General features: G+C 39.7%; 1 protein-coding gene across 12 annotated transcripts in view; it reads right to left on the bottom strand.

The window, feature by feature from the left end:
• The window catches only part of RNF17 (ring finger protein 17), a 140816-nt gene that overhangs the window by 69345 nt on the left and 47363 nt on the right, over window positions 1-24108 (bottom strand). For all 12 annotated transcript variants that reach the window (XM_055359691.2, XM_055359692.2, XM_063697201.1 and 9 more), the window contains 2 exons: window positions 22901-23091; window positions 21044-21185 (listed from right to left, as the gene is read on the bottom strand). In XM_055359691.2, the coding sequence (XP_055215666.2) occupies window positions 21044-21185; window positions 22901-23091 (333 nt within the window). The remainder of the gene's footprint in view (window positions 1-21043; window positions 21186-22900; window positions 23092-24108) is intronic.

Below are 24108 nucleotides of genomic sequence, written 5' to 3'. Positions count from 1 at the left end.
CCTGAGAAAAACAAGCAATGGGGAAAGGATTCCCTATTTAATAAATGGTGCTGGGAAAACTGGCTAGCCATATGTAGAAAGCTGAAACTGGATCCCTTCCTTACACCTTATACAAAAATCAATTCAAGATGGATTAAAGATTTAAACCTTAGACCTAAAACCATAAAAACCCTAGAAGAAAACCTAGGCATTACCATTCAGGACATAGGCGTGGGCAAGGACTTCATGTCCAAAACACCAAAAGCAATGGCAACAAAAGCCAAAATTGACAAATGGGATCTAATTAAACTAAAGAGCTTCTGCACAGCAAAAGAAACTACCATCAGAGTGAACAGGCAACCTACAACATGGGAGAAAATTTTCGCAACCTACTCATCTGACAAAGGGCTAATATCCAGAATCTACAATGAACTCAAACAAATTTACAAGAAAAAAACAAACAACCCCATCAAAAAGTGGGCGAAGGACATGAACAGACACTTCTCAAAAGAAGACATTTATGCAGCCAAAAAACACATGAAAAAATGCTCATCATCACTGGCCATCAGAGAAATGCAAATCAAAACCACTATGAGATATCATCTCACACCAGTTAGAATGGCAATCATTAAAAAGTCAGGAAACAACAGGTGCTGGAGAGGATGTGGAGAAATAGGAACACTTTTACACTGTTGGTGGGACTGTAAACTAGTTCAACCATTGTGGAAGTCAGTGTGGCGATTCCTCAGGGATCTAGAACTAGAAATACCATTTGACCCAGCCATCCCATTACTGGGTATATACCCAAAGGACTATAAATCATGCTGCTATAAAGACACATGCACACGTATGTTTATTGCGGCATTATTCACAATAGCAAAGACTTGGAACCAACCCAAATGTCCAACAATGATAGACTGGATTAAGAAAATGTGGCACATATACACCATGGAATACTATGCAGCCATAAAAAATGATGAGTTCATGTCCTTTGTAGGGACATGGATGAAATTGGAAACCATCATTCTCAGTAAACTATCGCAAGAACAAACAACCAAACACCGCATATTCTCACTCATAGGTGGGAATTGAACAATGAGATCACATGGACACAGGAAGGGGAATATCACACTCTGGGGACTGTTGTGGGGTGGGGGGAGGGGGGAGGGATAGCATTGGGAGATATACCACCAGCATGGCACATGTATACATATGTAACTAACCTGCACAATGTGCACATGTACCCTAAAACTTAAAGTATAATAAAAAAAAAAAAAAAAAAAAAAAAAAAAAAAAAAATTCAGCAGAGGAATGACGCCAACAAAATAGATTAGGAAGCTTTAAGTTCTTCTTCCAATACAGAAACATTGAAAAAATGAGAAAGTGTCTCAACCAACTTTATTAGATCAGATCTGTACCAAGCAATCCAAAGTTTACAGTAACCAAGAAGCCTAATGAAGTAAAAGCAATTTTCTAAATGGTAGGAAAGTTTTGTGGTATTTTTACTTGCCTCACCCTACCCTCTTCCCAGAATGACAATGGTCTTGGTCTTAAGCAGTGGCAGTCCAGTTCTCAGTTCCCTCCCCTGAACCAGAGGGAACAGACCAGAACTTATATGCAAATTACTGTGTATATGTATCCTAAGTCCAGGAGATACCTGCAAGACTGATGCAAAGAGCTAGTTTTTGTTTCATATAACTTGGAACACAGGCAGGAAGAACTGCAGGGACCACTTGTAAATGTGGCAAAGGGGAGTACCAAGCACAGCTGCTTGGAAGTAAGAGTTTATGAGTAGAAACATACAATAGACCATCTAAGGCCAGGAGGAGAATCTGGGGTGAGAATCTTTACGAAATTAGGACATTCAAAAGCAGTCATGTATATGGTAGAGTTTACAAAGCCACATGTCTGCCCTGACAAGATGCATGCCCAGAAAAGAAATAAAAAGACTTTAACTATGACCTCAGGCTGATTCCTAGGCTCAGCCTATCTAAATGGTGAAGAAGTGCCCACCAAAGAGCTAGTCCACAAAGTCTAGGAAAGATGGCGCCTTCCTCTTTCTCTGTCTCTTCTTTGTTTCAGCTCCTGACATTCAAGGAACTCTATCAATCATTAGCTGAGTACAAGCCAAAGAAACAACAGACTTCAGTGACCATACATGACAAGGAATGGTCTTTGAAACAGTTTGGAAAAGTACCAAAACAAATGAACTACTACAGCTTTTAACAACAACTCTCTTGGCAGGGCGTGGTGGCTCACACCTGTAATCCCAGCACTTTGGGAAGCTGAGGCGGGCAGATCATGAGGTCAGGAGTTCAAGACCAGCCCGGCCAACATGGTGAGACTCTGTCTTTACTAAAAATACAAAAATTACTCAGGCGTGGTGGCAGGTGCCTGTAATCCCAGCTATTCAGGAGACTGAGGCAGGAGAATTGCTTGAACCTGGGAGGTGGAGGTTGCAGTGAGCTGACATCATGCCATTGCACTCCAGTGTGGGCAACAGAGCCAGACTCCGTTTTTTTTTGTTTGTTTTTTTTTTTAAAAAAAAGAACACAACTCTCTTAATCCCAAACAAGAGCTATGGGAGTTCATCACAACTATACCTGCCTTACAAGAAATTCTATGAGTTCTTAAAGTTGAAATGAAAGGACATTAACATGAAAACATACGAAAGTATGAAACTAACTGTAAAGATATGACACAAAATGTCAAGAATTCCTGACCTCACTGAAAACCAGAAGTAAGCAGTAATCCTGAAAGGGGACTGAATAGGGCTTGCAGGTACTGACTGATATCAGAAGTTTCTGTGTCACTGCATCAGGGACCTCTCTCATTTCATTTTATATTCACGACCCTTTAGGTTTCGTTTCATATTGACACAGGAGTTAAAAAGAAATTACTGAGACTGGGTGCAGTGGCTGATGCCTAAAATCCCAGCACTTTGGGAGGCCAAGCGGGTGGATCACCTGAGGTCAGAAGTTCGAGACCAGCCTGGCCAACATGGCAAAACCCCATCTCTACTAAAAATACATTAGTCAGGTGTGGTGGTGCATGCATGTAATCCCAGCTACTCGGGAGGCTGAGCCAGAAGAATTGTTTGAACCTGGGAGGTGGACATTGCAGTCAGCCAAGATCATGCCACTGCACTCTAGCCAGGGGCACACAGTGAGACTCCATCTCAAAAAAAAACAAAAACAAAAACAAAAAAAAGAAATTACTTAGGCAGAGAGTGAGAATACAGAAAGGAGTCCTCGGCAAGGTTTTCCTTTTCAGTGAAAAGCAGCCCCCAAATCATTTTCTAACAAAGAGCAGCCTATAAAATTGAGCTGCAGACACAGATACCGGCAGTTGCGCCAATCCTGTTCAAAATGGCGGCTCCATCCTCCCTTCTTGCCTTGCCAGCCACATGTACAGTAAGAAGCACACAGGATGGTGCCAGTCAAGTGGAAAGTCCATTTGCATAATAAGATTAGGGTGGGGTGGCCAGCCTTTCTGGCGTGTTATGTAAACATCAAACCTGACTGAACCAATCTGTGGGCCCTTTCAGAAGCCCCTTTCTCTCACTAGAGACAGAGCTGTTCTCCTTTCTCTTTCTTCTGCATATTAAACCTCCACTCCTAAACTCCTCATGTGTGTCCGTGTCCTTAACTTTCTTCATGCGAGATGACAAAGAAGCTGCTTCATTATTTTCTGAAATTCTTTTAATAATTATGCAGACATGTGCAACCAGAAAAAAAATACAAATCAAAAATACTCAACTGTCTTAAATATGTTAAAAGGGCTAAGGGAAAACAAAGAACTAAAGAAAATTCAGAAAATGATGTATGAATAAAATGGGAATATCAGCAAGTGATACAAATTATAAAAAGGAAATTCTGGAGCTCAAAAGTATAATAACTAAGGAGAAAAAATTCAATAGAGGGGTTCCAAAGCAGCATTGAGTGGAAAGAAGAAAAATAATCAGTGAACTTGAAGACAGGAAAATTTAAATATCGAGTCTGAGAAGCAGAAAGAAAAAAGAATGGAGAGAAGTAAACAGAGCTTAAGGGGCTCAAGTGAACCCACAGAGACATTATGAAAGTCATAGAAGGAAGAGAGAGACAAAGAGGCAAAAAATTATTTTTAAAAATGGTAGAAGTCCCCAATTTAAAGAAAGACATGAACCTACAAATCCAAGAAGTCTAATGTTAGGAGTTGATTTGTATCTTCCCCCAAAGATATGTTGGAGAGCTATAATCTCCAGTATCTCAAATATGACCTAATTTCGATACAGGTTCTTTATAATCATGTTAAAATGAGGTCATTAGGATGGGCCCTAATTCAGTATGATCAATGTCTTTATAAAAACGGCAAAATTTGGGTACAGACAAATATACAAGGAGAACTCCATGTGAAGATGAAGGGAGAGATCAGGGTGATGCAGCAAAGGCACACAAAAGATTGCCAGCAAGCCACCAAAATCTAAAGCAGAGAGGTGAAATGGATTTTCCCTCAAACCACTCAGAAGAAATCAACTCTTCTGACAAACTGATCTCATACTTCTAGACTCCAAAACTGTTGACAATAAATGCTGTTGTTTAAGCTACCCAATTAATAGTAATTTGTTACACCAGCTCCAGGGAACTAAGACACTATTAGACTCCAAATAGGATAAACCCAAAGAATCATACACCAAGACACATAATCAAACTCTAAAAAGGCAAAGCCAAAGAGAAAATCTGGGAAGCCGCAAAAGAGATGCAACATGTCACATACAAAGAGACTCAAGAAGATTATAAGTCAGTTTCTCATATTAGAAATCTTGGAGGCCAGGCCGGGCGTGGTGGCTCACGACTGTAATCCCAGCACTTTGGGAGGCCAAGGGGGGTGATCACTTGAGGTCAGGAGCTTGAGATCAGCCTGGCCAACATAGCCAAAAGCTATCTCTACTAAAAATACAAAAATTAGCCGGGCGTGGTGGTGGGCACCTGTAGTCCCAGCTGCTCAAGAGGCTGACGCAGAAGAATTGCTTGAACCCGGGAGGCAGAGGTTGCCGTGAGCCAAGATAGCCAAGATCACACCACGGTACTCCAACCTGGGTGACAGAGCAAAACTCCACCTCAAAAACAAAAACAAAACAAAAAGGCCAGGTGCGGTGGCTCATGCCTGTAATCCCAGCACTTTGGGAGGCCAAGGCAGGCAGATCATCTGAGGTCAGGAGTTCTAGACCAGCCTGGCCAACATGGTGAAACCCCATCTCTACTAAAAATATAAAAATTAGCCAGGCGTGGTGGTGCACACCTGAAATCCCAGCTACTAGGGAGGCTGGGGCAGGACAATCGCTTGAACCCAGTAGGCAGAGATTGCAGTGAGCAGAGATCGTGCCACTGCCTCCAGCCTGGGCAAGAGAGCAAGACTCTTGTCTCAAAAAAAAAAAGAAAAAAGAGACAAGAAAGAAATTTTGGAAGCCAGAAGGAAATGGGAAGACAGAGATATATATGATGTACTAAAGAAAAACACAACCTGTCAACTGAAAATTATACATTTGGCAAAACTAACCTTCAAAAACGTGAGAAAAATTAAGACAGTCCCAGGTAAACAAGGGCTGAGGGACTCTATTACCACTAGATCTGCCCTGTAAGAAATGCTAATGGAAGTCCTTCAGGTTGCAATGAGAGGACATTAGACAGTACCTCAAAGTCACATGAGGATATTAAGATCTCTGGTTAAGGTAAATACACGGGTAAATGGGAAAGTCAGTATTATTGCAATTTTGGTTTATAATTCTACTTTTTTATTTTCTACAGGATTTAAAAGACAAATGCATAAATAATTACAAATCTATGTTATTGAGCACACAGTATAGAGATTAATTTGTGACATCAAAAATACTGGAAAAAGAGAGCTGCAAAGAAGTAGTTTTTTGTGAAGTTAAAATTATGTTGGTATTAACTCATATTGGATTGTTATAACTTTAGGATGTTATATGTAATCTCCATGGTAATGATAAAAAATAATCTACAAGATAAACACAAAAAGGAAACAAGAAGGGAAGCAAAACCTGATACTATAATATTTGCATTTCCATGTTCATTACAGCAGACAATCCAAATGTCCACTGACAAATGAACGGATTTTTAAAATGCAGTATATACATACGAAAGAAGTATTATTCAGCCTTAAAATAGGAAATCCTATCAATGCTTACAACATGGATGAATCTTTAGGACATTATTATAAGTAAAATAAGCCAGTCACAGAAAGACAAATTCTGTCTGAGTCCACTTATACAAGGTATCTAACACAGTAAAATTCATAAAAATGCAGAAGTAATATTGTGCTGGCCAGAGGTTGGAAGCAGGGAGAAATGTGCTGTTGTTCAACAAGTATAGTTTCAGTTTACAAGATGAAAATGTTCTAGAAATCTATTGCATGGTAATACGAATATGGTTAACACTACTGAAGTTACACTAAAAAATGGTTAAGATAATAAATTCTGTGTGTTTTTTAACACAATTACAAAAGAGATTTTAAAAAATACATCATACTAAAAAGAAAAAAGCAACTAAACACAAAAGAGGGCTCTAATGGAGGAAAGAAGGAATAAAAGAGTGATAAGATACAGAAAACAGCAAATGGCAGAAGTCTTTCCTTATCAGTAATTACTTTAAATGTAAATGTATTAAACTCCCCAATTAAAAGACAAAGATTGGCAGAATGAATTAAACAAAAAACATGATCCAACTATATGCTGTCCACAAGAGATACACTTTATACCTTATGCCATACACAGGTTGAAAGTCAAAGGATGGAAGAAAATACTCCATGCAAATAGTAATCAAGAGAGATCTGAGATGGCTTTACTGGTGGTATCAGCCAAAACAGACTTTAAATAAAAAATTCTTACAAGAGAGAAAGGACATTATAAATTGATAAAAAGGCCAATTCACCAGTAAGATATAACAATTATAAGCAATTATGCAGTACACATCAAAGACCCAAATATATGAAGCAAACATTGACAGAATTGAAGGAAAAAATAGACAGTTCAATAATAAAAATAGAAGGCTTTAATATTCCACTTTCAATAGTGCATACAACATCCAGACAGAGTATCAATAAGGAAAGAGAAGACTTGAATAACACTGTAAACCAACAGGTCCTAACAGACATACACAAAACACTCTAGCCAATAGTAAAATATACCTTTTCTTTTTTTTTTCCTACAAGGCCACTTAGAACATTCTCAGAATAGACCATATGTTAGGCTGCAAAATGTCTTAATAAATTTCAAAAAATTGAAATCATAAAATGTATTTGTCTCTATGACAATGAAAGGAAACTGGAAATCAAAAACAAGAAAAACTGCAAAATTCAAATATGTAGAAACTAAACACCACAAACTACCAACAGGTCAAAGAAGAAATCCTAAGAGAAATTAGAAAATGCTTCAAGACAAAGGAAAATGAAAACACAACATACCAAACTCATGAGATGCAATAAAACAGTGCTAAGAGGGAAATTAATAGCTATATACACAATTTTAAAATATTGCAAATTAAGAACCTAACTATATACCATAAGACAACAGAAAAAGAGAAAATTACCCAAAAGTAGCAGAAGAAATAATAAAGATTAGAGCAAAAATAAATGAGACAGGATAAAGAAACAGAACATCAATAAAGCCAAAAGTTGATTATTTGAAAAGATCAGCAAAATTGACAAATCTTTAGCTAGAATAACTAGAAAAGAAAGTCTGAAGTTAATAAAATCAGAAATAAAAGTGGAGACAATACTACCAATTTTAAGAAAAAAAAAATTTTTTTTTTTTTTTGAGATGAAGTCTTGCTGTCACCCAGGCTGGAGTGCAGTGGCACAATCTCAGCTCACTGCAACCTCTGCCTCCTGGGTTCAAGCAATTCTCCTGCCTCAGCCTCCCGAGTAGCTGGGACTACAGGTGCCCATCACCACAGCTTGCTAATTTTTGTATTTTTAGTACAGATGGGGTTTTGACATGTTGGCCAGGCTGGTCTCAAACTCCTGACCTCAAGTGATCCACCTGGCTCGGCCTTCCAAAGTACTGAGATAACAGGTGTGAGCCACCATGCCCGGCCAAGAAGTAAAAAATTGTAAGAGATTATTGAAGACAATTGTATGCCAACAAACTGGATAACCTACATGAAATGGACAAATTCCTAGAAACACACAACCTTCCAAGACTGACTCATGAATCAGAAAATCTGAGTAGACTTATAACTAGTAAAGAGGTTCAAACAGGATTCAAAAACCTCCTACACATGAAAAGCCCTGGACCAGATAGATTCACTGCTGAATTCTACCAAACATTTAAAGAAGAATTAACACTATTCCATCTCAAATTCTTCCAAAAAACGAAAAGATGGAGGAATACTAACTCTAAGAGGCTGCATTACCCTAATAACAAAGCTATATGAACACACTATAAGAAAATTACAGATCAATATCCCTTCCAATACTGATGCAAATATCCTCAACGAAATACTAATAAACAAAATTCAGCATATTAAAAGATTTTGTTTTCTTCTAACTTGGTCTTCGGGTCTCTCTCTGGAGAGTGGCCAGGAACTCTAGCCCTGCCCCGACAAGGCTCTAGAGGAGGTGGTCACTGATGTTTACAGTAAATCAAAAGAGGATACTTCTTTATCTTGGTGAATGGGACAATGCCTTCTTGCCTGACCTGTGGCCAAGTGTATGTCTCACAGGAAACTTGTTTATACTAGCAGATGCCCTCGTGGTTCTTGTCCGACCTGTGTCCAGTTTATTCCTACCAAGATAGCCACTCTCCAGGAGTGCTGACTGGGAGGAAAGTTAGGTATGTGTATGTCAGTCAGGTGAGACACAGAGGCAGCAAAACAAAACACATGAAATAAAAGCAGCATTTTGTTAATCACAGATAAGAGTGAATCTGTGGAACTCTGCCTTTATTAAGGTCCACAGGCATTATCTCTTAAGGCTTTCCAGCAGGGGTTGTGAACTGGCTAATTTAAAGAAAATATGTGTAAAGGGGGGAAATTATTTGCATGACTCTGGTGTTGATTCTGGTTTTATTGTGGTAAGCAGCTGTGGGGTATGTTGGGTCAGTGAGATGTAGAACAAGTGACCCACACTGCAAACAGCCACATGGGGAGGAAAAGTTTTAACTAGGCCAAAGATGAGGTGGTATGACTCAGTTTTAAACAACTTATGTTAGGCCTAAAAATGGATGCCAAGGCAACAATGATGTTAAGCAAATTTATGATAAAAAGATTATACACCTTTATCTAGTGGGATTTATTTTTAAAATGCAAGGATAATGACATATGAAAATCAATGCAGCAGGCGCAGTGGCCCAGGGCTGTACTCCACTTTGGGAAGGTAAGGTGAAAGGATCACTTCAGCTCAGGAGTTTGAGACCAGCCTGTGTAACATAGTGAGACCTCATTTCTACAAAATAAAAAATTTTTAAAAATTAGCCTGGTGTGGTGGTGTGCACTTTTGGTCCCAGCAACTCAGAGGGCTGAGGCGGGAGGACTGCTTGAGTCTGGGAGGCAAACGTTGCCGTGAGCTGAGATCATGCCACTGCATTGCAGCCTGGGCAACTGAGGCAGACCCTGTCTCCAAACAAACCAACAAGAAAACAAAACAAAATCCAAAATCAATGTAATACACCACATTGACAGGATGAAGGAGAAAAGACCAAAACATGATCATCTCAATTGTTGCAAAAAAGAATTTGAAAAACTGAACACCCTTTCTTGACAAAAACACTCAATAAAGAAGAGACAGAAGGAAACTTACTCAACATGGTAAAGGTCATTTGGGAAAAACTCACAGATAATATCATACTCAATGGTCAAAGACAAACGCTTTTCCCTTAAGACAGGAATAAGACAAGGAAGCCTGCTTCTTCATCTTGTATTCAACATGATATTGGAAATCCTAGCCAGAGGCATTAGGTAAAAAGACAAAAGGCATCCAAATCAGAAAGGAAAAAGTATAAATATCTCTGTTCATGGATGACATGATCTTCTATGTAAGAAAATCCCCCCAAATTACACACACACACACACACACACACACACACCGTTAGGGCTACCAAATTAATTCAGCAAAGTTGCTAGACACAAAATTCACATGTAAAAATCAGTTGTGTTTTAGTACATTAGTAAATGAGCAAATTGAAGAGGAAATTTAAAAAAGCAATTCTGTTTACAACAGCATCTAAAAGAAATAAGAATAAACTTGACCAAATGGGCCAAAAATTGATACGCTGAAAACCACACAAAACTGTTGAAAGATATTAAATAAGATCTAAATAAATGAAAAAAATCCGGTGTTCATGGATAAGATGACTTAAAATTGTTAAGATGTCAATGCTATCCAAAGTGATTTACAATTCAATGTAATCCCTATTAAAATCCCAATGACATTTCTCTGTTCATAGATGACATGATCTTATACGTGAGAAAATGCCCCCAAATTACATACACACACCTTCTCTCTCTCTCACTTGTTAAAACAAATTAATTCAGCAAAGCTGCTAGACACAAAATTCACATGTAAAAATCAGTTGAGTTTCAATACATTAGCAAATGATAATATCATACTCAATATCATACTGTATTTCTTGGGGAAATAGAAAAACCCATCCTAAAAGTCACATGGAATCTTAAGAGACACTGAATAACCAAAACAATCTTGAAAAAGAACAAAGTTGGAAGACTCACACGTTTTGATTTCAAAAGTTACAACACAACTACAGTAATCAAAACAGTGTGGTACTGACATAAGGACAGATACACAGACAAATGGAACAAAATAGAAACTCCAGAAATAAACTTTCACTTTTAACAATGGTGCCAAGACCATTCAGTGGGGGAAAAGACAGTGTTTTCAACAAATAGTGCTGGGAAAACTGAATATCCAATTCAAAATAATGAAGCTGGGCCCTTACCTTATACTTTGTACAAAATTAACTCAACATGAATCAAAGATCTAAACCTATAAAACTCTTAGAAGAAAGCATAGGGAAGAAGCATCATGATGTCAGATTTGATAATGATATCTTGGATATGACACCAAAAGCACAAGCAACAAAAGAAACAATAATTAAATTGGCCTTCATAAAATTAAAAACTTTTGTGGAACAAAGGACACTATCAAGAAAGTGAAAAGACAACCCACAAAAATGGGAGAAAATACAGCCAGCCTTGGAACACGGGTTTGAACTATGCAGTTCCAATTATGCGCGAATTTTTTTCCACCTCTGCCAGACCTGAGACAGCAAGACCAACTCCTGCTCTTCCTCAGCCTATTCAACATGAAGGTGATGGGCATGAAGACTTGTATAATGATCCACGTTCAGTTAATGAATAGTAAATATATTTTCTCTTTATGATTTTTAATAACACTTTCTTTTCTCTAGCTTACTTTAAGAATGCAGTATTGAATACATATACAAAATATATGTTAGCTGTTTATATATTATTAAGGCTTCTAATCAACAGTAGGCTATTAGTTAAGTTTTGTGGAAATCAAAAGATAAACGCAGACTGAGTGTCGAGGCTCATGCCTGTAATTTCAGCACTTTGGGAGGCTGAGGCAGGAGGACTGTTTGGGACCAGCAGTTCAAAACCAACCTGGGCAATATAGCAAGAACCTGTCTCTAAAAAAAAAAAAAAAAAAAAAAAAAAAAATTAGCGAGCTGTGCTGCATGCCTGCAGTTCTAGCTACTTGGGAGGCTGAGACAGGAAACCACTTCAGTCCAGGAGTTCCAGGCTGCAGTAAGCTATGATCTTGCCACTGCACTCCAGCCTAAGCAACAGTGCTGGACCTTGTCTCAAGAAAAGAAAAAAAAAAGTAGTCACACGCAAATATTTGACTACACAGGGGTTGGTATCCACCACTACCACTTGTTCAACGATCAACTGCATTTGTAAGTCATATATCTCATAAGAATTTAGTATCTAGAATACATGAAAACTCCTACAATCCAACAACAAAATAAACAACCCAATTAAAAAAATGGACAAAGGTTTGGGCATGGTGAATCATGCTTGTAATACCAGCACTTTGGGAGGCCAAGGTGGGAGGATCACTCTAGCCCAGGAGTTCAAGGCCAGCCTGGATTACCTAGCAAGACCCTGTGTCTACAAAATAATAATTAGCCAGGTGTGGTGGTATGTGCCTGTAGTACTAGCAATATGGGAGGCTGAGGCTAGAGGATCCCTTGAGCCTAGGAGATTGAAGCTGCAATGAGCTTACAATCATGCCACTGCATTCTAGCCTGGGCAACAGAGTGAAGCCCTGTGTTTAAAAAATAAACAACAAATAAAAAGTTTTAAACATTTAAAAAAATAAATGGATAAATGACTGGAATGGCTATTTCTTCAAAGATACACAAATGGCCAATAAATAAGGACATGTAAAGATGTTCAGTATCACTGGCCATCAGGGAAATGCAGATCAAAATCACAAAGTGATACCATTTCACACTTATTAAGAATGCTACTGGCCGGGCGCGGTGGCTCATGCCTGTAATCCCAGCACTTTGGGAGGCCGAGGCGGGTGGATCACAAAGTCAGGAGATCAAGACCCTCCTGGCTAACACAATGAAACCCTGTCCCTGCTAAAAAATACAAAAAATTAGCCAGGCGTGGTGGCAGGCACCCGTAGTCCCAGCTACTTCGGAGGCTGAGGCATGAGAATGGCGTGAACCCAGGAGGCGGAGCTTGCAGTGAGCCAAGATCCTGCCACTGCACTCCAGCCTGGGCGACAGAGCGAGACTGCGTCTCAAGAAAAAAAAAAAAAGGGGGGGGGGGGAGGAGCCAAGATGGCCGAATAGGAACAGCTCCGGTCTACAGCTCCCAGTGTCAGCAACGCAGAAGACGGGTGATTTCTGCATTTCCATCTGAAGTACCGGGTTCATCTCACTAGGGAGTGCCAGACAGTGGGCGCAGGTCAGTGGGTGCACGCACCGTGCGCGAGCCGAAGCAGGGCGAGGCATTGCCTCACTTGGGAAGCGCAAGGGGTCAGGGAGTTCCCTTTCCTAGTCAAAGAAAGGGGTGACAGACGGCACCTGGAAAATCGGGTCACTCCCACCCGAATACTGCGCTTTTCCGACCGGCTTAAAAAATGGCGCACCAGGAGATTATATCCCGCACCTACGAGTGTCCTGCGCCCACGGAGTCTCGCTGATTGCTAGCACAGCAGTCTGAGATCAAACTGCAAGGCGGCAGCAAGGCTGGGGGAGGGGCGCCCGCCATTGCCCAGGCTTGCTTAGGTAAACAAAGCAGCCAGGAAGCTCGAACAGGGTAGAGCCCACCACAGCTCAAGGAGGCCTGCCTGCCTGCCTCTATAGGCTCCACCTCTGGAGGCACGGCACAGACAAACAAAAAGACAGCAGTAACCTCTACAGACTTAAATGTCCCTGTCTGACAGCTTTGAAGAGAGCAGTGGTTCTCCCAGCATGCAGCTGGAGATCTGAGAACGGGCAGACTGCCTCCTCAAGTGGGTCCCTGACCCCTGACCCCCGAGCAGCCTAACTGGGAGGCACCCCCCAGCAGGGGCACACTGACACCTCACACGGCTGGGTACTCCAACAGACCTGCAGCTGAGGGTCCTGTCTGTTAGAAGGAAAACTAACAAACAGAAAGGACATCCACACCAAAAACCCATCTGTACATCACCATCATCAAAGACCAAAACTAGATAAAACCACAGAGATGGGGAAAAAACAGAGCAGAAAAACTGGAAACTCTAAAAAGCAGAGCGCCTCTCCTCCTCCAAAGGAACGCAGTTCCTCACCAGCAACGGAACAAAGCTGGACGGAGAATGAGTTTGACGAGCTGAGAGAAGAAGGCTTCAGATGATCAAATTACTCCGAGCTACAGGAGGACATTCAAACCAAAGGCAAAGAAGTTGAAAACTTTGAAAAAAATTTAGAAGAATGTATAACTAGAATAACCAATACAGAGAAGTGCTTAAAGGAGCTGATGGAGCTGAAAACCAAGGCTCGAGAACTACGTGAAGAATGCAGAAGCCTCAGCAGCCGATGCGATCAACTGGAAGAAAGGGTATCAGCGATGGAAGATGAAATGAATGAAATGAAGCGAGAAGGGAAGTTTAGAGAAAAAAGAATAAAAAGAAACGAACAAAGCCTCCAAGAAATATGGGACTATGTGAAAAGACCAAATCTACGTCTGATTGGTGTACCTGAAAGTGACGGGGAGAATGGAACCAAGTTGGAAAACACTCTGCAGGATATTATCCAGGAGAACTTCCCCAATCTAGCAAGGCAGGCCAACAGTCAGATTCAGGAAATACAGAGAATGCCACAAAGATACTCCTCAAGAAGAGCAACTCCAAGACACATAATTGTCAGATTCACCAAAGTGGAAATGAAGGAAAAAATGTTAAGGGCAGCCAGAGAGAAAGGTCGGGTTACCCTCAAAGGGAAGCCCCTCAGACTAACAGTGGATCTCTCGGCAGAAACTCTACAAGCCAGAAGAGAGTGGGGGGGCCAATATTCAACATTCTTAAAGAAAAGAATTTTCAACCCAAAATTTCATATCCAGCCAAACTAAGCTTCATAAGTGAAGGAGAAATAAAATACTTTCCAGACAAGCAAATGCTGAGAGATTTTGTCACCACCAGGCCTGCCCTAAAAGAGCTCCTGAAGGAAGTGCTAAACATGGAAAGGAACAACCGGTACCAGCCGCTGCAAAATCATGCCAAAATGTAAAGACCATCGAGAGTAGGAAGAAACTGCATCAACTAACGAGCAAAATCACCAGCTAACATCATAATGACAGGATCAAATTCACACATAACAATATTAACTTTAAATGTAAATGGACTAAATTCTCCAATTAAAAGACACAGACTGGCAAATTAGATAAAGAGTCAAGACCCATCAGTGTGCTGTATTCAGGAAACCCATCTCACGTGCAGAGACACACATAGGCTCAAAATAAAAGGATGGAGGAAGAGCTACCAAGCAAATGGAGAACAAAAAAAGGCAGGGGTTGCAATCCTAGTCTCTGATAAAACAGACTTTAAACCAACAAAGATCGAAAGAGACAAAGAAAGCCATTACATAATGGTAAAGGGATCAATTCAACAAGAGGAGTTAACTATCCTAAATATATATGCACCCAATACAGGAGCACCCAGATTCATAAAGCAAGTCCTGAGTGACCTACAAAGAGACTTAGACTCCCACACATTAATAATGGGAGACTTTTAACACCCCACTGTCAACATTAGACAGATCAACGAGACAGAAAGTAAACAAGGATACCCAGGAATTGAACTCAGCTCTGCACCAAGTGGACCTAATAGACATCTACAGAACTCTCCACCCCAAATCAACAGAATATACATTTTTTTCAGCACCACACCACACCTATTCCAAAACTGACCACATACTTGGAAGTAAAGCTCTCCTCAGCAAATGTAAAAGAACAGAAATTATAACAAACTATCTCTCAGATGACAGTGCAATCAAACTAGAACTCAGGATTAAGAATCTCACTCAAAACCGCTCAACTACATGGAAACTGAACAACCTGCTCCTGAATGACTACTGGGTACATAACGAAATGAAGGCAGAAATAAAGATATTCTTTGAAACCAATGAGAACAAAGACACAACATACCAGAATCTCTGGGATGCATTCAAAGCAGTGTGTAGAGGGAAATTTATAGCACTAAATGCCCACAAGAGAAAGCAGGAAAGATCCAAAATTGACACCCTAACATCACAATTAAAAAAACTAGAAAAGCAAGAGCAAACACATTCAAAAGCTAGCAGAAGGCAAGAAATAACTAAAATCAGAGCAGAACTGAAGGAAATAGAGACACAAAAAACCCTTCAAAAAATTAACGAATCCAGGAGCTGGATTTTTGAAAGGATCAACAAAATAGACCGCTAACAAGACTAATAAAGAAAAAGAGAAGAATCAAATAGACGCAATAAAAATGATAAAGGGGATATCACCACCGATCCCACAGAAATACAAACTACCATCAGAGAATACTATAAACACCTCTATGCAAATAAACTAGAAAATCTAGAAGAAATGGATAAATTCCTGGACATATACACTCTCCCAAGACTAAACCAGGAAGAAGCTGAATCTCTGATTAGACCAATAACAGGAGCTGAAATTGAGGCAATAATCAATAGCTTACCAACCAAAAAGAGTCCAGGACCAGATGGATTCACAGCCGAATTCTACCAGAGGTACAAGGAGGAACTGGTACCATTCCTTCTGAAACTATTCCAATCAATAGAAAAAGAGGGAATCCTCCCTAACTCATTTTATGAGGCCAGCATCATCCTGATACCAAAGCCGGGCAGAGACACAACCAAAAAAGAGAATTTTAGACCAATATCCTTGATGAACATTGATGCAAAAATCCTCAATAAAATACTGGCAAACTGAATCCAGCAGCACATCAAAAAGCTTATCCACCATGATCAAGTGGGCTTCATCCCTGGGATGCAAGGCTTCTTCAATATATGCAAATCAATAAATGTAATCCAGCATATAAACAGAACCAAAGACAAAAACCACATGATTATCTCAATAGATGCAGAAAAGGCCTTTGACAAAATTCAACAACCCTTCATGCTAAAAATTCTCAATAAATTAGCTATTGATGGGACGTATCTCAAAATAATAGGAGCTATCTATGACAAACCCACAGCCAATATCATACTGAATGGGCAAAAACTGGAAGCATTCCCTTTGAAAACTGGCACAAGACAGGGATGCCCTCTCTCACCACTCCTATTCAACATAGTGTTGGAAGTTCTGGCCAGGGCAATTAGGCAGGAGAAGGAAATAAAGGGTATTCAATTAGGAAAAGAGGAAGTCAAATTGTCCCTGTTTGCAGATGACATGATTGTATATCTAGAAAACCCCATTGTCTCAGCCCAAAATCTCCTCAAGCTGATAAGCAACTTCAGCAAAGTCTCAGGATACAAAAGCAATGTGCAAAAATCACAAGCATTCTTATACACCAACAAGAGACAAACAGAGAGCCAAATCATGAGTGAACTCCCATTCGCAATCGCTTCAAAGAGAATAAAATACCTAGGAATCCAACTTACAAGGGATGTGAAGGACCTCTTCAAGGAGAACTACAAACCACTGCTCAACGAAATAAAAGAGGATACAAACAAATGGAAGAACATTCCATGCTCATGGGTAGGAAGAATCAATATCCTGAAAATGGCCATACTGCCCAAGGTCATTTACAGATTCAATGCCATCCCCATCAAGCTACCAATGACTTTCTTCACAGAATTGGAAAAAACTACTTTAAAGTTCATATGGAACCAAAAAAGAGCCTCCATTGCCAAGTCAATCCTAAGCCAAAAGAACAAAGCTGGAGGCATCACACTACCTGACTTCAAACTATACTACAAGGCTACAGTAACCAAAACAGCATGGTACTGGTACCAAAACAGAGATATAGATCAATGGAACAGAACAGAGCCCTCAGAAATAACGCTGCATATCTACAACTATCTGATCTTTGACAAACCTGAGAAAAACAAGCAACGGGGAAAGGATTCCCTATTTAATAAATGGTGTTGGGAAAACTGGCTAGCCATATGTAGAAAGCTGAAACTGGATCCCTTCCTTACACCTTATACAAAAATCAATTCAAGATGGATTAAAGACTTAAACGTTAGACCTAAAACCATAAAAACCCTAGAAGAAAACCTAGGCAATACCATTCAGGACATAGGCATGGGCAAGGACTTCATGTCTAAAACACCAAAAGCAATGGCAACAAAAGACAAAATTGACAAATGGGATCTCATTAAACTAAAGAGCTTCTGCACAGCAAAAGAAACTACCATCAGAGTAAACAGGCATCCTACAAAATGGGAGAAAATTTTCGCAACCTAACTCATCTGACAAAGGGCTAATATCCAGAATCTACAATGAACTCAAACAAATTTACAAGAAAAAAACAACCCCATCAAAAAGTGGGCGAAGACTATGAACAGACACTTCTCAAAAGAAGACATTTATGCAGCCAAAAGACACATGAAAAAATGCTCACCATCACTGGCCATCAGAGAAATGCAAATCAAAACCACAATGAGATACCATCTCACACCATTTAGAATGGCAATCATTAAAAAGTCAGGAAACAACAGGTGCTGGAGAGGATGTGGAGAAATAGGAACACTTTTACACTGTTGGTGGGACTGTAAACTAGTTCAACCATTATGGAAGTCAGTGTGGCGATTCCTCAGGGATCTAGAACTAGAAATACCATTTGACCCAGCCATCCCATTACTGGATATATACCCAAAGGACTATAAATCATGCTGCTATAAAGACACATGTACACGTATGTTTATTGCGGCATTATTCACAATAGCAAAGACTTGGAACCAACCCAAATGTCCAACAATGATAGACTGGATTAAGAAAATGTGGCACATATACACCATGGAATACTATGCAGCCATAAAAAATGATGAGTTCATGTCCTTTGTAGGGACACGGATGAAATTGGAAATCATCATTCTCAGTAAACTATCGCAAGAACAAAAAACCAAACACCACATATTCTTACTCATAGGTGGGAATTGAACAATGAGAACACATGGACACAGGAAGGGGAACATCACACTCTGGGGACTGTTGTGGGGTGGGGGGAGGGGGGAGGGATAGCATTGGGAGATATACCTAATGCTAGATGACAAGTTAGTGGGTGCAGCGCACCAGCATGGCACATGTATACATATGTAACTAACCTGCACATTGTGCACATGTACCCTAAAACTTAAAGTATAATAAAAAAAAAAAAGAACGCTATTATTCAAAAGAAGACATTGATGTGACCAACAAACATATGAAAAACATGCTCATCATCACTGGTCATTAGAGAAATGCAAATCAAAACCACAATGAGATACCATCTCACACCAGTCAGAAAGGCGATCAGATGCTGGAGAGGATGTGGAGAAATAGGAATGCTTTTACATTGTTGGTGGGAGTGTAAATTAGTTCAACCAGTGTGGCAACTCCTCAAGGATCTAGAACCAGAAATCCATTTGACCCAGCAATCCCATTACTGGGTATACACCCAAAGGATTAGAAATCATTCTACTATAAAGACACTTACACACGTATGTTTATTGCAGCACTATTCACAATAGCAAAGAGTTGGAACCAACCCAAATGCCCATCAATGATAGACTGGATAAAGAAAATATGGCACATATACACCATGGAATACTATGCAGACATAAAACAGAATGAGTCACATCCTTTGCAGGGACATTCTCAGCAAACTAACACAGGAACAGAAAACCAAACACTGCATGTTCTCAGTCATAAGTGGGAGTTAAACAATGAGAACACACGGACACAGGGAGGGGAATATCACACACTGGGGCCTGTTGTGGGGTGGGGACAAGGGGAGGGATAGCATTAGGAGAAATACCTAATGTAGATGATGGGGATGGGTGCAGCAAACCACCATGGCACATGTATACCTATGTAACAAACCTGCATGTTCTGCACATGTATCCCAGAACTTAAAGTATAATAATAAAAAAAAGAATGTTATTTAAAAAAGAAAAAAAAAAACAACTGTTCATGAGGGTGTGGAGAAATTGGAACCTTGTGGATTGCTGGTAAGAATGTAAAACTGCAGCTGCTGTAGAAAACAGTTCGGCAGTTCCCCCAAAAAGTTAAACATAAAATTACCATATAATCCAGCAATCATTCCTAGGTATTATACATACCAGAGGAACTGAAAGCAGAGACCCAAATGGATACTTTCATGCCAGTGTCCATAGCAGCATTATTCACATAGGCCAAAAGGTGGAAACAATCCAAATGGCCATCAATAGATGAATGGATAAACAAAATGTTGTATATCCATACATGGAATATTATTCAGCCATATAAAGGAATGAAATTCTGATACATCCTACATAATAGGAACCTTGAAAACATTAAGTTGAAGTGAAGGAAGCCAGATACAAAAGGAAACATTGTATATGATTTCACTTAAGAGGTACCTAGAATAGGCAATTTCATAGAGACAGAAAGTAGAACAGAAGTTTATCAGGGACTAAGGGAGAAGAAATGGTATGTGATTGTTTAATAGGTACAGGGCTTTTGTTTGAGATAAATAAAAAGCTCTGGAAATGGATGCACAACACTTAATGGCCTTAATGGCACTGAATGGTACACTGAACAATTATTAAAAACTATAAAATTATATTATGTATATTTTACCATAAAAGACGCTGTAAAAAATCAACGAAAGAAATAAACGCAAATCCTAACTTAGATAACGAGCTTCCACGACTCATTTGAGGAGCCACTACAGTGTGTACAGTGTGATGCAGTGCTTGAGATGACGAGTTCTGAAGCTTGGTCAATCCTGGTTCTACCCTTTCAGAGCTGTGTGATCTTGGGCAAGATGCTTCATCTCTGTGGTTAGGGTCTCCACATTCAAACGGAGACAACAGTGTCTTTCTCACAGGATTGTTGCGAAGATTAATGAGTTAATTCCCTTAAAGTCTTAAGGGCCTTATGATGAGTTAAATCATATAAAGCACCCAGAAATCAGTAAGGATGAACTATTATTGTTACTATCTAAACACATCAGTCACACATCCAAAGTCCAATACGAAATGCCTTTAATCTGTGTCTATTTTGGTGTTCAAATTCAGAAAACACCTAATAATAGTCTGTAAATTTTCAGAGGTACAGGTGAGAAAAAAATTTACTTTATCATTATATTTCTATTTGCTAACTCTATACGCTGTCCTAGTCTCCAGATTTCAGAAGGTAGCAAGAAACATTTATACATTAATTATCCTTCATTGTTCTTTCAATTTATGATAAATCATGTAAACTTGTTTGAAGTTGCAACTACTAAGAAATTTAAACGTATAGAAGTTTAACAGTGGTACGTTTGCTCTGACTAAAATTGACGGTAGATACTCATTCTTGTTATACATGTCTAATTAAAATTTTTTTAAAAACTTCATTTCAAAAACACATTATATACTTACCAACTGAAGATAGAAATCTCCAGGACTATTTATATGACAAACCGTTACTGAAACATCTGTCATTTCTTTAGGCAAAATAGGTGGATGATAGTGTAAAGTAGTATTTTTTTCAAAGTGACTTCTTAGTGATTGTGACTTAAACCTAATTAAAAGCATAATGAAAAGCGTAAGCAGGGTCTCACCCTGTCACCCAGGCTGGAGTGCAGTGGTGCTATTATGGCTCACTGCAGCCTCTACCCTTCTGGACTCAAGCAATCCTCCCACCTCAGCCTCCCAAGTAGCTGGGACCACAGGGGCATGCCACCACATCTGGCTAATTTTTGTAGAGACAGGGTCTCCCTACATTGCCCAGGTTGACCCTGAACTCCTGGGCTCAGGCGACCCTACTGCCTTGGCCTTCCAAAGTGCTGGGATACAAGTGTAAGCCACCATACCTGGCCAAGCCATTTTCTTAGTCTCTTTTCTCTCAGTGACTTGATCTAAAGGAAGGACTTGTACATGTACTGACTTATTTACCAAAAGTGCTCATCTTCCAATTTCTTTCTTCTAACATTTCTTGGTATTGTCTTCAATTATCAAACCAGGTTAAATAAGATATCAAGTCTCAAAACTTTAGAGCTAGGCTTTCATGTCGTACTTAGATTCAAAGCTGCTTCTATTTTTTGTGTTACATTGATATCTGCGGTCTGTGTCAGCTGAAGGGTCTCTGTGGCTCCTTCCAGATCCAAGACTACTTGTATTTTTCTAGAATGGAACCTGCTTGGGTTCCATTCCCAATCACCCAGGGTAAAAATTACAATCTTTGACTACCTCTATGGTTACTTAAGTCATCAGAAATGATGGACAGCCTAGGCACTGTGGCTCACGCCTGTAATCCCAGCACTTTGGAAGGCCAAGGTGGGCAGAAGTTCAAGACCAGCCTGGCCAACAAGGTGAAACCCTGTCTCTGGTAAAAATACAAAAATTAGCCGGGAGTGGTGGTGTGTGCCTGCAATTCCAGCTACTCGGAAGGCTGAGACATGAGAATCACCAGAACCTGGGAGGCAGAGGTTTCAATGAGCTGAGGCTATGCTACTGCACTCTAGCCTGGGTGATGGGATGAAGACTCTATCTCAAACAAACAAAAAAGAAATGATGGACAAAGAAACTTTAAGCATCTATTCTAGATTCATACATTGAATATAGGGTAGTGATCATGAACTCATTCCAAAGGCTACAAAATTGAGGAAAATTTAGGAACAGTTAAACTATAATTATTGAAACCCTCATACAGCTGCTAATAAAGTTATCAAGAGTCCAAAAGATGTTAGGTATTTATACATACTTTATATTTTGAGCTACCTTAATTTCTCTAATTTTTCTAATTTTCGTTTTTCTTTACAGACAGGGTCTCACTCTGTCACCCAACCTGGAGTACAGTGGCAAGAGCATAGCTCGAACTCCTGGGCTCAAGCAAACCTCCCACCTCAGCTCCTGACCTGAGAAGCTGGAACTACAGATGCATGCCACCATGCCTGGTTAATTTCTTTTCGTATTTCGTTGTAAAGATGAGGTCTAGCTATGTTGCCCAGGCTGGTCTCAAACTCATGACCCCAAGGAATCCTCCCTCCTTGGCCTCCCACAGTGCTAGAATTACAGTTGTGAGATGCCCTGCCCAGCCTATTTTCTTAAATCCAATTATTTGAATCCAGTTTTCACAGACAACAACTGTACTTAGAAAAGTCTAAGAGCAATATTTTTCACTTCCTCAGGTATGTTAAGGTTTACTTTACAGACATGGTTTTTAAAGGCAAAATCTGCTACTCTTATTTATAGCTATAATCTCAAAGAATATTTAAGTTTTAATAAGTTACTTACTTTGCTAGTTCCATAAAAACTAGCGCATCTCTAAGAGACACAGGCATATCACTGCTTATTTTATTCGGTGGTGGTTTTTGCAGATCTACAATAAGCACACCATCTTCTTCTCTAAAAACTTTCATTGAAACAGCCTTGTTATTAACCATTTTCAAAAATTCCACTTTAGCTTCCTCTTCCCAGCCTTCATTCTGTGCAAAAAAGTAAAATTCCATAGTAATTAATTATAAGTATCGCTAATGTTACAATGTTCTGGATTTAGGTTTGTACCAACCACAGACGCAACTATGAACAAACTGAACCAACCACAGACATTAGGAAACAGCCAGGGCAGGCCGGGCGTGGTGACTCACAAGGTCAGGAGTTTAAGACAAGCCTGGCCAAGATGATGAAACCCTGTCTCTACAAAAAATACAAAAATTAGCGGGGCGTGGTGGCAGGTGCCTTTAATCCCAGCTACTCGGGAGGCTGAGGCAGGGGACTGCTTGAACCCGGGAGGCAGAGGTTGCAGTGAGCCGAGATCATGCCACTGCACTCCAGCCTGGGTGACAGAACAAGACTCCATCTCAAAAAAAAAAAGAAAGAAAAGAAAGAAAAATAGAAACAGCCAGGGCCACAAACTTAGGGGCAGTCTTTATGAATATACAATGTGCATATACCTTCACTTTATAGATATATTCTTCAAGGTTTTACTTTAGAATTTAGTTTCACTTTTGAATATTAATATGAAGGTTATAAAGAAAGATCTCAAAATGAAAGAAATAAGTATTCAATTTTCCACTTAGATGAAAATTCAAAAGGTAATTCTGAAAGTATAGGTATGCCTAAAATAAAATCTAAAAATTTACAATCATCAGTTAATCTAGCTTCCATTACTAGCAATGCATAAGATTTATGCTACTTAAGTGATTTAAAAAAAAAATCCACCCACTGGGCAAACAATTTTTTCTTTGGAGACAGGGTCTTACTCTGTCGCCCAGACTGGTGTGCAGTGGCATAATCTCAGCTCATGCAATCTCTGCCTCCCAAGCTCAAGAGATCCTTCCACCTCAGCCTTCATGGTGCACTACCACACCTGGCTAATTTTTGTATTTTTGGTAGACAGGGTCTCACCATGTTGCCCAGGCTGGTCTCAAACTCCTGAGCCGAAGCGGTCCTCCCATCTCGGCCTCCCAAAGTGCTGGAATTACAGCCTTGGGCCACCAAAC

Source organism: Gorilla gorilla, chromosome 14 (assembly GCF_029281585.2).
Source record: "Gorilla gorilla gorilla isolate KB3781 chromosome 14, NHGRI_mGorGor1-v2.1_pri, whole genome shotgun sequence".
NCBI classification, from domain to species: domain Eukaryota; kingdom Metazoa; phylum Chordata; class Mammalia; order Primates; family Hominidae; genus Gorilla; species Gorilla gorilla.
Note: the sequence above shows the minus strand (reverse complement) of the source record. Positions and strands in the feature narration are given on the sequence as shown.